This window comes from Pteronotus mesoamericanus, unplaced genomic scaffold, assembly GCF_021234165.1.
Source record: "Pteronotus mesoamericanus isolate MK-2021 breed Mesoamerican mustached bat unplaced genomic scaffold, CSHL_Meso_final contig_24, whole genome shotgun sequence".
In the NCBI taxonomy this organism is placed as follows: domain Eukaryota; kingdom Metazoa; phylum Chordata; class Mammalia; order Chiroptera; family Mormoopidae; genus Pteronotus; species Pteronotus mesoamericanus.
In genome coordinates this window covers 17,400,651-17,415,041 of record NW_026555100.1, presented here as the reverse complement: position 1 = coordinate 17,415,041, position 14,391 = coordinate 17,400,651, and the positions used below count along the sequence as shown (strand labels likewise).

At 33.9% G+C, this 14,391-nt stretch overlaps 1 protein-coding gene and 1 pseudogene across 1 annotated transcript in view; both read left to right on the top strand.

The window, feature by feature from the left end:
- Positions 1-14,391, top strand: part of PHYHIPL (phytanoyl-CoA 2-hydroxylase interacting protein like) — a 44,454-nt gene that overhangs the window by 18,732 nt on the left and 11,331 nt on the right. Inside the window, exon 2 of the mRNA XM_054572761.1 lies at positions 14,153-14,349. Coding sequence (XP_054428736.1) covers positions 14,153-14,349 — 197 coding nt within the window. The remainder of the gene's footprint in view (positions 1-14,152; positions 14,350-14,391) is intronic.
- Positions 11,468-12,077, top strand: LOC129069716 (securin-like; annotated as a pseudogene).

The window sequence follows — 14,391 nt, the reverse complement described above, 5'->3', positions numbered from 1 at the left end:
ATATCTTGTAGCCATTTGTATGTCTTTGGAAAATATCTGCTCAGGTCCTTTGCCCATTTTTAATGGAGTTATGTTTTTGCTATTGAGTTATATGAATTGCTTATGTATCTGGAGTATTCACCCTTTATCAGATATATAGTTTGCAAATACAGTGGTACCTTGGTACTCATCATTAATTTGTTCCAGAACTTGTGACAAGTGATGCAACCAACAAATATTGAATGCAACTAGTAATGAAGCATTTTTTTCTTGTGGGGCAGTGTCATAACTCATACAAGTTCTAGCAAATACAAATTCTAGCAAATCCCAAGCAAGTGCCAAGTGCTGAAACGTTTTTTTCTCATCAAAATTCAATGAGTGTAGGGTTTGACAGGTTCTGAAGCTGGTGAGTACCGAGGTATGACTGCACTTTCTCCTAATCTGTAGGTTGCCTTTTCATTTTGTTGATGGTCTCCTTTGCTGTGCAGAATATTTTTATTTGGATGTAGTCCTATCACCAGAAAGGGACTGGGCCTGGAGCGGGTCTGCCCCAGGCCACCTGTGGTAGTATGTGGATTCTTGACTTTGTGTAGGAAAGATGTCACAAAATGATTCCAGGTGATGTTGAGGGTACATTTGTTAAATCTGGGACACTGAAACAAGGAAGGGCCTAGGATAGAAAAAGCAACAGGAGAAAACCAAGGCAGTGTTGCTGTTAGCTCACTGGAAAATTGGAGAAAAGGGGGCCACAGCTCATTCCTTACTTGGTTGCTAGTCCTGCAATACCTACCACAATGTCCTAAGGAAAAGGAGTAAGTATTTCAAGCTCCTTTCTACAGTGGTGAATCCATGTGTAAATTATGTAACAGAGAATCCTCAGGAAATGAAATGCTGATTGAACACTTTCATAATTTTTGATGTTAAGGACAATTTTCCTCCATTTTTAGTTTTCCTTATTCATTTTGGCAAAGAAATTGTGAAAGGAATTAGCTTGATAATTATGCTCAAAATTACAATTTTATTTGAGATTCCTTAACCTACTTTAAAATTACTACGTTTTCATCATGCTTTTTTCATCCTATTTGTTTTTTTAACTTGATTTTTTTCTAGCAATATTCACCAGACTATCTTATGCAGTTTATTATAATATTACCTGATAAAATTAAATAATATGATACATCACATAAATAAAATGAATGCTAAAAATCATATGATCATACCAAGAGATGAAGCAAAATCATTTGGCAAAACCCAACACCAATTTATGATAAAAACTCTCAACAAAGTAGGAATAGAGGAAACATACATCAACATAATACAGGTCATGTTAAGAAAAGTAAGTAATAGAGCTACTATTTTTAGGTCTACTATTTATATTTATTAGATTTGTATACTGCTCTCCCTGAGCATGTCTGTAGAGATCTATCCAATAGTTCTTAGACCTATTCTTTCAACAGACCATTAAAATTTCAAACAAAACAAAGAGGTTATTTTTAATTTGTATAGAGCCAAATTTGGCTCTACATTGCATCTGGAGGAGGAGATCAGACCAGACAGATTGCTATAGGTGGCAAGCCAGCCTCTGATTAGTAGATTAACTAAACCAAGAGAATAAACTGAGATGAAGTTTCTATGTTGGAATTCTTCATTTTTCTGATTCTTTTTCCTCTTCATACAGATTTCAGAATCCTTTAATCAGACAAATAAATTTATATAACTTCTCCTTCAGATTAATGTCTAAGAGGAAAATTTTAGTACCATCCTCTTACAGCAGGTGAGGAGATCTATACTGGATCTAAAAAAAAAAATCTTGTTCAAGGATAAATACACAGGAAAACTAAAATGATATCTACCTATGAAAAGATTCTGCAAAGGAATAGTAGAGAAAATTTTAGTAATTAAGAGACAGCATAACATTTCTGAGAAATATTTTCTATAGTAAAACTATGTAAATGTTATAGATTCGGATTTGTGTTCTCAAAATTCAAGATTGGATTTAATGAAACAAAAAATGAAAGATAATAAACTAATCTATAAAAGACCTAAATATGAACAGAAAAAAATATAAGAAAGTTAATAATGCTATACCAAGACTCCATCAGCAAAGAATGGAAATCACACTAAAGAAAAAAGAAAAATTAGATACATGGAGGAAACATTTAGAATTTTTCACTCAGAATGGGAAGGAAATGACAGAGAATAAGTGGAAGATAATACAATTTGGAGGTTAGAAACAGATTCAATATGTTGATTCTTATGATTTCCAATGAAGAGAGAAGGATAAGTTGAACAGCAATTATCATGCAATCAGGTGTTTAGGTGATCTATTAGAAAAAAGAGCCAAACTAAGTAATAACTATGCCTTTATTCATTTACGGGGACAATACAAATAAGAAGCAACAAAAGGAGGCCCAGCTCCCAATGTTCCCCATGGAGGTTGGGGGAGTGGGAGGATGATGGTGGAATTGTCTCACTGCTGAGGATCTCCAAACAAAAGACTCCTGCTATTTTATGAAGGTTGGGGTGGGGGGAGCTAGCACTGGAAAAGAACCAGTTACAGGGGAGAAAAGAGCCTCAGCCAGGGCCTCCTATAAGGAAGGTCTTGGGGAGGTAAGTGATAAACAGAAGACACTTAGACTAGGAATGCAGATGTATATATATGATTATGGCTATCTTAGGGGCGGGGAAACCTGCGTCCTTGACTGCAACTTCCTTCAAAATTGTAATGCACTGACTGTGCACCAAGGCTAGCATAGGGAGAGAGTATCTCCCTTGAGTTCTACCAGGCAAAATCTTGTAATTGCCTATGATTGGATCTGAAAGATCACACATAGGATTTTGGTTGGATGCAGACTCCTAGTTGCATTATAATTTAAAATCTCATTAAGAACAGGACAAAACATGTTAAACAAACTGAAGGAAAATTAAATCAGCCCCGAACTTCTCAATAATCTTCAATGCCAGAAGACAAGGTAGAGGTAGATGAATAGTTACAAAATTTTTAGGCAAAAATTCTATATTTAACAAAGTTGTTTAACAAAGACAATAGCAAAAGCATTTTCAGAAACACAAGTACTCATAAAATTCTCTCTTGATTTTAGAAACAAATGATTTGGAAATCCATTTCAGCCAACTGAAAGAAAATTATCTTAAATAACTCAAGATTGGAGAAATCATGTTAAAAGAACTGACACTGAGTACCAAAACCACTTAAGTAATAAAATACAAAGAATTATAAAGTTGCAAAGTGCAATGAAAATACAATAAATTACTTTGAAGGAAATAGTTTACATTTGTAAAAAATTGGAATGTGTTAGATCTAAAATCCAGAGTATATTATCAGAAATTCAAAAGTAAAAATATGTTTCTTCATTTTATATGTGGAGGGTTTTAATAGATACTTGTTTTACCCTTGATACTGAAGAAATATAACTTCTAGCAGAATAAAAAAATGGGATCTATAACTTCCAAATTACTAGAGGAAAAAGATTTCCAAGAAAATAGAGTCGATATAGTGAAAGAACCAAAGGAACAACATGGAAGAATAAAATATATGAAATACCAAATCTCATAGACAAAAAGAAACATAAATGTGAATTAGACACATATTAAAAAGCAAAATTTCTCCAATTGAGTGAAATAAAAATACAAAAGATATACCTCAAAATTACCCAAAAAAATTTAAAGCAAAAAATAAAATGTAGAAAAGAACAGATACTCCACACATGCAAATTGAAATAAAGTAGAATACAATTTTACAGTTTAGTTAATATGTCACACTTAATAAAAAAATGGTCATTTTTAATTGAAAACTGTAATCCCCAATAAGAAATTACAACTGTGTGTACACACACACACATATGGAAGGACCCAAAACAGCCTGGAATTATCTTCTGGAGGGCCAGCAACTTGTAGTACAGGCTTCCGCCACTAGGTGCATGTTCTAGGAACACATTTGTATCAGTTTACCAGCTGGTGTTGCTAGGAGACACTGCATTTGGCTTCAGTGAATTTTCTTGGAAGACTCTTTCAGTGCATTTGCCCATTTCATGATGAATGATATACAAGCACACCTGCCCAACACTGCGCTGAGTGTTCAGCAGTTTTTGGCCAAAAGCGGCCATGACCCCCTGTCCCACCCTCCCTATTCACATGATCTCACCCTCAGCAACTTTTTTTTTTGTTTCCCCAAATGAAAAAAGTCCCCAAAGGGAACTGTTTTGCCAATGTAGAAGAGGTGAAACAAAAAACAGCAGAAGCACTAAAAGGCAACAAAATCAATGAATTCAAAAACTGTTTTGAGCAATGGAAAAACATTTTGATAGGTGTACTGCATCAAATGGAGAGGACTTTGAAGGTGACTGAAGTTGAAACATATAGGAATAAATATACAATTTTTTACAAATATTTTCCAGGGTTTTTTTGGTCCCTCCTTGTGTGTGTATGTAGTTACATGAGCATCACATTCTCATGGTGAATATGCCATTCACCAGTTGCTTATAGCTATGGCTGTTTTTTGTCATACTGCATCGCTCTATCAGTGACAAACATAGAGTCGGTACTTCTTATTAATTGTTTGGCCTGGAGGGGCATACTCATGATGGACAGAACCTTCCCAATTAAAAAACAAAAAGTTAACATAGTCTTGATCTTGCTGCAACTTTGTCGTTCCTTCTTTGGGTGGAAAGAACTTCCATTGCATTGTCCCCAAAAGCCTTCTGAATGATCCAAAAAGTTTCTGTGGAGGAATGTTCAAGCTTAATGAATATTTGATGCAGATTGGTTGCTCCACTCACTCAGACATTTTGAATGTGAGGGCCACAAAGTATACATGCTCACTCAATGGCATACACTGCCCCCACTGACTAGTACAGTGAAGTTGTCATTGTTCACACATGTGCATTCCAGTCCTCTGTCCTTGGCTGTCAGGTTACATCAACATCGCACAAACCATTCTTGTTACACTAACGATGGCTGGACTTTTTCCAGACAGACTTTGTATGTGTGTAACTTTAGTTATAAAATCATTCCTACAGCAGTACTAAACCTTAGGAAGGAAAATAGATATTACATAAGAAAATTACCCCTGGTTGTTATATTTAGGTGAAGTGATTAACCCCTGCAATTTTTTCCCTTATGATAGCTTAAGGCTTATTATTAAAACTAACTACATTTATTACCTTTTAAAAAAACTCTGTCTCTTACACATTATTCAAACTGAGTCATTTATGCCCATTAAATACTGTAACTGAGATTTTAGATTGGCTTCTGTTATAGCACTCTAGGGAAGATAGCATGAGGAAGAAAAATTACTCATTCTTTTTGCAAGAAAACTGGTGGATTTAGGTGACAGCGGTGCAAAAATGTGTGAAAACAGATATTGAAGACAAAACTGCTTTTTTTTTAATTAATAAAATCGGGGAATCACTTCACTTAGTGATCTGGTGATAACCAAGTAACTTTTTCCTCTGGTATAGCTTTAAAAAGTGAATATGTAATTAAAATGCCAAAGGTTTACAAATAGAGAATCTTAAAAGCAGCAAGAGAAAAGCAGTTAGTTACCTGTAGGAGAGTTCCCATAAGATTATCAGCTGATTTCTCAAAAGAAACTTTGCAGGATAGAAGGGATTGACAGGAAATATTCAAAATCATGAAAAGCAGGGACCTACAGCCAAGATTGCTCTACCCAGTAAAGCTATTATTTAGAATTGAAAGGGAGATACAGAGCTTCCCAGACAAGAAAACTAAAGGAATTCATCACCACCAAACCATTATTATATGAAATGTTAAAGGGAATTACTTAAGAAAAAGAAGATCAAAACTATGAACAATAAAATGGCAAAAAAAATACATATTTATCAACAATTGAATTTTAAAAACTAAGCAAACAAGAAGAACAGGGACAAAGTCATGGACACAGAGAGCGTTTTGATGGTTGCCAGATGGGATGATGTGTGGGGGAATAGGTGGAGCGGTTAGGAGATTAAGAAGTACAAATAAGTAGATGCAGAATAGCCATGGGGATGTAAAGTACAGTATAGGAAATGGAGTAGCCAAAGAACTTATATGCATGACCTATGGACATGAACAAAGGTGTGGGGATTGCCTGAGAGAGTCAGGGGTGCTGGGTGAAAGGGGGGTAAGGGGAAAAATTGAGACAACTGTAACAATGTAATAAAATATAATTTAAAAAGGATACATATCAGGTTCTAAGGAATTTAATTATGGACTTTGATAGCTAAATAATTTAAATTTATTTTTTTTAATTAATTTCTTTTTTCAAATACATTTGTCTCTGCCTACCCCCCACCACTTTTCCTTGCCCCCTCCCTCCCTCCTTCCCTCAATTCTTCCGCTTTGGTTTTGTCCATGAGTCCTTGCTATATGTTCCTTGACTTTCCCCTTCCCTTCCTTTTCCCCGCCCCCCTCCCTCCTTCCCTCTTGTCTCTGTTGGTTTCTTTTCCTTTCAGTGTTGCTGGTCTTATTTAATTCTTTGTATTACAAAGAATTTAAATTTCTATACAAAGAAAGCTATTAGATGAGAAAAGCAATTAATTGTATCAGTATATGTGCATATAGTTTATTCACACAGATGAATATACATACATATATGTATTAAATGAGACAAAAATTAATGTATGAATTCTATTCTGGAATATGACCCAAAATAGAGGAATAAGATTGTAATGAATAATGTTTGTTTAGAATAGTTTTTCTAATTCTTGAGATGAAAGAGTTAAAAAGAAAAAAACAGGCACATTTAAATAATTTCTATTTCTTATATAATGGATAATGTATAGGATATGTTGACAATACTGATATATAGAAATTCATAATACTGCAACAGTGTTTTTTTACATGCATAGATCAAAGCATGTGTTACTGAAAGTAGAAATGAAACAAGCTTATTGTCCTTTGGTACACTTAAAATGTTTTAGTCTAGATCTTTTCAGGGCCCTTTAGATACAGAGCTTGTGTGTGTACTTCTCAAGCACCTTCTTAAATATGTGGAATTATACTGGATGCTCACAGATAACTTTAAAATCACTTTTTGGTGTGTTTGAAGGGCACAATTGAACTATGAGTCTGAGTGTACATTTTAATGAAATTTTAATCATTGTACCTATTGAACTCACTAAATTAGGAAGTTTTTTCCCTTAGAAATAATTCCTCAACTTCCTTGACATGTTTCTAGACCTTTTTTTAGCATTCTCACTCGGTATTTTCCTCCTGTACCATGTGTTGAATTAACTAAAATACACTGGGGTTTTTTTGTGTGTGTTTTTTTTTAAATTTTATTTTATTTTTTCAAATACATTTGTTTCTGCCTCCCCGCCACCACTTTCCCTTGCCCCCTCCTTCCTTCCCTCCCTCAGCTCTTCCCCTTTGGTTTTGTCCATGAGTCCTTGCTATATGTTCCTTGACTTTCCCCTCCCTTTTCCCCCCCCCCCCCCCCCTCCTTCCCTCTTGTCTCTGTTGATTTCTTTTCCTTTCAGTGTTGCTGGTCTTATTTTCCTTGCATCTTTGTATTGTTGGTTAGGTTCCGCTTATAGGTGAGATCATATGGTATTTGTCTTTTGCCCCTGGCTTATTTCCCTTAGCATAATGCTCTCCAGTTCCATCCATGCTGTTGCGAAGTTTAGTTGTTCTTTTTTTCTTTCTGCTGCATAGTTAAAATACACTGTTTTTAATGCTTCTTTCTATTGCCTTCATTTAGAATGCCATGTCCTCTGGTTTTTCACTATTGCCTTCATCTGTTGAAATTTTGCTTCTTCCACAGCATTGTGATTAGAATAGTAGTGTATTATATACTTCAAAGTTGCTAAGAAATCAGATCTTAAATGTTTTTGCCACAATAAGAAATGATCATTACAGGGCAAGATGGAGGTATTAGCATGACTCTATAGTGGTAATCATATTGCTATATATAAAAGTATATTAATATATATCAAAGTGACCCAATTGTGAACCTTAAACTTATACAATGTTATGTCAATTATATCTCAAAAATTTTATACTTCTCAAAAAAGGAAAAGTGTCACATATTTTTGAAGCATTTTTTGATTCCCTTACTATGGTCTTTAAATTAAATATGTGATCACTTTTATTATGGCATTTTCACATTCTTCACCATTTAATATCCTTGGGGTAGAAGCTAGTTCATACATCATTGCACCTCTTTTATTGCCTCCTTTTGATATGTAAAGAATTGGTACTTAGTGAAAGTCATAATAACTGACAAATATGAAGGAACACATAACTAAGTAGCAGAATGATAAGCATCTTCAACTACCTTTACAAATCCAAATGATTTGTCATAGTCAATGTGAGAAACCACTCAGTTCAGCCACCTGAAGAAAGCATGACAACAGTCAACCAAGGTAGAGATTTTATTTTAAAATCTTTCAAGAAGAACAATATCACATTCTGATTTTTAGTGAACTTAGGAAAGTTTCTTAGAGTTAATAAGTCCCAACAGGTGGTTTTCAAGAAGTTTCACTAAAGTTAAAAATACAAAAAAAAAATGCTTTCCAACGAAGATTAAATTTAGCAAAGAGTAAAAATTGTTTTAACTGAATGTATCTGATTTCTAAATAGCTGAGGTAATCACAGCCTCCAAAATTGAATCTTCCAACCCAGAAATTATGTAGAAATTAACAAGAAAAAAAACCTTCTATATAACTTTGAGAATATAGAACTTTCAAATTACCTCTAGTTAAAAAAATTCAGAACCATTTCCCAAAATTGTGCCCTAAGTCCAATCCTAGAGCAAGGGGAAAGAGAAGGGAGGGTTCAGGGAGACTGCAGGAATGAGAAAAGAAGAGAATGGAAGGTCTAAGAGTGAACTATTGGAGAATCTGAGTGAACGGTATGGGACCTCTTAGTACTATTCTTGCAACTTTCCTGTAAGGCTGGCATTGTATTAAAAGTGTTACCAAGAAATTAAAAGGTGAAGTAATTCAAAGCCAGGTAGTAAACAAATGAAACAAAAATGGCAAAACGTTGATAGCTGTTGAAGCTGGGCAGTAGGCACATAAGGATTTATTATGTTATTTTCTGGACTTGGTATATTCTTGTAAACTTTCATAACAGATTTTTAAAAGGGAGTGAATCTACAGTGATCTTTTCATTGATAATGTAAGTTTACTTATTTAACACTGTTGCTTTTGGGAGACTTAAGATCTAAACATGTTGAAATAGACTAATAGCAAGATAGTCAATATTCATGGATTGGAAGACAATATTGTTAAGATGGTTATACCATTCAAATTGATCTATAGGTTCAACTCATTCCCTATCAAAATTTCACTTGTTTTCTTTGCAGAAATTGACAAGCTGATTCTAAAGTTTATGTAGAAATTCAAGGGACCCAGATAGCCAAAATAATCTTGAAAAAGAATATTATTGGAAGACTCACATTCATCAATTTCAAAACATACTACAATGTCATTTCAGTCACCCAGACAGGTGGTAATGGAATCAATCATTGGAACAGAATTGAGAATGTAGAAATAACCCTTACATTTATGGCCTACTGATTTTTTGACAAGGGTGCCAAGACAATTAAATGAGGAGAGAATAATCTTTTTCAATAAATGGTGCTGGGACAACTACATACCCACATGAAAAAGGAGACTGGACCTCTGCTTCATGCCAAATACAAAAATTAACTAAGATTCAATCAAAAACCTAAATTTAAGAGATAAAACTATAAAGCTCTCAGAAGAAAATTTAGGTGTAAATATTTGTGACCTTGAATTAGATAATGGTCTCTTAGATATAACACCGAAAGTACAAGCAACAAAAGAAGATAGATAGTAATAAGCATGGATGAGGATGTGGTGAAATTAGAACTCTCATACACTGCTTTGGGGATATAAAATGGTGCAACCACTTTAGAAAACAATCTGAAAGTTCCTCAGCAAAACTAAACATATATACCATAAGAACCAGCAATTCTATTTCTAATTATATACCCAAGAGAAATTAAAACATAATATCCACACTAGAACTCATACATGAATGTTCAGAACAGCATTATTTATAATAGTTGAAAAGTGGAAACAAACCAATGTTCATCAGCAGATAAGTAGATAAAAAGCTGGTACATCCATACAATAGAATATTGTTTGGCAATGTGAATAAATGAAGTGCTTATACAACATGGATGAAACTTGAAAATACACTAAATGAAAGAAGCCAGTCATGAAGAACAGTCTATTATGTGATCTGTTTATATGAAATGTCCAAGTGGGCAAATCTATAGAGACCAAAAGAAATAGATTATTGATTGCCTAGGGCTGAGGAGAGAGGATAAATAAGGGTTAGGGTGTAATGGCTAAGGTATGGAATTTCTTTTGGGTAAAAAGATGTTCTGTAATTGATTGTGGATATGGATGCACAACCCTGTGAATCTACTAAAAGCAATTTAATTGTATACTTTCCCCCCTTATACCCTCCCCCACAACAGTCACCAAACTGTTGTCCATGTCCATGAGTCATTTTTCTTTTCTGTTCTTTTTTGTAAATAATAAGAAAATTTTATCCTTTGTGACAGTATGGAAGGACCTGGAGAACATTACGCTAAGTGAAATAAGCCAGTCAGAGGAAGACAAATACCATATAATTTCACTCATATGTGGAATATAATGAACAAACTGAACTAACAAGCAAAATAGACACAGACCCATAGATAGAGAGCAGGATGACAGCTAAGGTGGCAGGGAAAGGTTAGGGCATGATGGGATGAAGCAAAAAGGAAAAGCAAAAAGGAAAAAGGACTAATTGTACACTTGAAATGAGTGATGGTGTGGTATGTGGATTATATTTCAATAAAGCTGTTTTGTTTTTTAAAAAAATGATCATTCTGTTGTAAGGCAATTTAAGTTTTGTGAGAAAACAGCCATACATACAAAATATGCTAGTATGATTTGACAGTGTTTTCAGCTTGCACTTCAATAATTGCTGCTGATAGAAAAGTACTTTTGAAGTGTTCTGAAAAGACGTTTTCATATTTTGAGCAGATAAAAGTTTCATTTATTTTTCATTAAGTATTATTAGCAGTATAGCAACAGATACTAGAATCATTTGTCATTTAAGTATTAAAATCTAGCTAGAGTTACCCTTAAGATGAAGTTTTACTAAGAAAGGGAAGCTGCATTTGCAAGTACACTTGATTGTACAGATCTAAAATAGTTCTGGTTGGTTACTGAATATTAGTGTCATGCAGATCCCTGTTGTTTCACCAGTTTTATAGATAAAAATCATTGTGTTCTGTCACCTCAAGATATCAGTTAAATATTGATTCTCAGAGTGTGAGGATGAGAGATGTTACATGTAATTTAGGACTAATTTAAGTTAAATTCTTTACCTGTTCTGCCCAAATAAGGAAGCTGTATAGAGGATAATCTGGTGGCTTTGTTAAGAACTGGGACTCAAAAGGCTGAATTGTGGGTGATTTTGGCTGTTGATTCTAACTTAATCCAGAATGACTACTGTGATCTTTGGGGATAAGGAAAATGGTGAACCACGACGTACCTGAGTGGCTTTCAAGGACTGGCTGAAGCTGTGGTCTGGCCCTTTCAGAGCTTTAAATGGAAGATCTTAGGTTGCAACACTATATGTTGGCAAAATGTCTGATGCTGCATCAGCCTTATGTAAAGCTCTCAGAAAGGCTTGGGAACTGTGAACAGAGCTACAGAAAAGTCAGTAAAGACTAATGGACCTCTCAAACAGAGACAGAAAACCTTGTCTGCTAAAAAGGTGACTAAGAAGACTGTTAAAGCAAAAAGCTCTGTTCCTGCCTTGAATGACATGTATCAAGAAACAGAAGAATTCTTTACTTTCAATCCTCTAGATTTTGAGAGTTTTGACTTGCCTGAATAAAACCAGATCACACAGCTCCCCTTGAATGGAGTGCCTCTCACGATCCTCAATGAGGAGAGGAAATTTGAAAAGGTTTATACCTCAGTCCTCTGCCTCTGAAGATGCCCTCTCCACTGTAGGAGTCTAGTTCATTGCAGTCTCCATCAAGCATTTTCTTGACTCAGTATGTTGAATTGCCACCTCAGAGATTTAAGTTTCTTAGTGCTTTATAGTTTGTGTGTATGTACTAATAGTTTGTATTAATAAAGCAATTCTTTAACAGACTCATCTTTAAAAAAAGAAGTGGGACTATGATAAGAATCTTGAAAATGGAGATTCTTGATATAATAAAGTCTTCAGAAGTTTGAGCTTTATATTGTTCTGCATGGGAAAATGCATTGAGCAAAAGTTTCCACATTTCAATAATTTTTCTCAAGTTTTAATAATAACAAATGTATAAAACAAAGTACTATAATTCCAGGAAATAATCAGTTATTTATTATTTTAAGGTTGAATAAGATAATAGAAGTGGTAAAATATAGTATTTTATATAGTGTTAATATATTGAAGTCTTTCATTAAATTAGGTTAAATACAGATTGCTTTACTTTTATCTATATGACCTTAAATAACAGATTTTTTACTTAGTTGTAAAATTATATGGACAGTCATATCCAGAAGAGTTCTACAGATATTTCTACCATTAGAGTCCAGAAAGATTTTCATTAGTGTTATATTTATGTTTTAAACATAACTGCAATTGGAATAATAGGTTAAAAATGTGAGCTTTCTAAATAGAACAAGAATTACTGTTGGAGTATTTATTGTCTTTCTCTTTCCCAAGGCCATTAACAGCATTTCACTTGGTATCTTCCCTTCTGTTTACTTTTGAAAGGCTTTAAGGCGAAGCAGTTTCGGGATTCTATGAGGTCAGGTGGAGAGGAAAGAAAAAGATGGGGGATTACTTTTTCTGGGACTTTTATTGGAGAGGGAATTTGATGAAACTGGATTGTGAGGGAAGTGCATAGAAGAAACTCAGATTTTTAAAGGTAGTGCTCAAAAATTGATAAAGAAGTTATTTTGAAATTAGTTTTCAATTGCCATTGGGTTCTTCTAGGCATAATACAGCTTGAAATGAGACAACATGGGTCAAAAGTTTAATAATACTGGGAATTGTCAATAATTGAAATAGGAGTGTGAGGGCAGAGAGCACAATCTAATCTGGAAGTGGTAGATACTGCCACAGGGTGACATTCATTGTTTGTAATTTTTGCTGATCAAGGTTTGCTATTTTATTCTTGTTAAGGAACAAGTTATATAGCTGATTTATGACCTACCTCTTTTTATCATATGAATAACAATTACTTTTATTTTTTTCTCTCTTAGGACACTGAATTTTATGTTGGCTTCTAGGAAGGGAACATAGGAAGGATAAATGGAGTAAATTTTGACCCAGGATGCCTTTCCTATATATAAAACAAACTTGGCAAATCTGTTTTCTTTTCTTGTCCTCTCATTCATCATACTCTTAGCAAAAGTGATAGCATTTCCTCTAAGTGAAATGTAGTACATGGTCATTAAAGTAACCAGCTGTCAGATCAGTTCTTCAGGATTTTAATATCAATCAACATAGTAATTGTTTTTTTCTCTTTTAGTGTTACCTATTGTTTTAGTACTCAAAATTAAATTTATCAAGATACAACAGGTAAAAGAGTCCTCGAGTAATCCTTGACATAGTAACTTGGAAGAGAATTGTCTTTAATATTATTTGTGTATGTAATATAATTATTATATGCTGCTTCTGTATATAAATTTCCAAAACAGAAAAAAGGAAGTAATTTTCATAGACTGTTACTGATACCTCATAGATTTTTTTAAAGAAACATTTTTTTTACTGGGCTCTTCATCAGCAATATTTATGACATCATCTAGCTTAAAATACCTGATATTTATTTTAGAGAAGAATTGATTAGTCATGTAGAACAAATGGTCTATTGGGGTTTTTAGATGGAACCTACCATGTAAGGCTAATCTTTTATGGATTAGAAAGATGGATCATCAGTGTTTTTGTTTTTATTCTGTGAAAACAGAAATTGGGAAAGTACATGAAAAATGTAGAATGGGTAAGGACTAATTTAGTTCTGTATTTTTAATGGTAATATGACCTTTTACTATCATTAGCACTCAAATTACTTCATTACAAAATGAAATCTCAGAGTTAGTAATTAGACAGTTGAGTTCAGAAATATGTACACAGCTTGCAAACTAGAAGAATCCATTATTGGAAACTGTATATTGTTTTCTTGCAGGGAACAAATCACAAGACAGTGGCATAGCCGAAATGGAAGAACTTCCCGTACCACGTAACATCAAAATAAGCAACATTACATGTGACTCATTCAAGATTTCATGGGAAATGGATTCAAAATCAAAGGACCGTATTACACACTATTTTATTGACCTCAACAAGAAAGAGAACAAGAACTCCAATAAATTTAAACACAAGGTAAAATCCTACCACACATATACATCTTAAAAACTTTCTAAG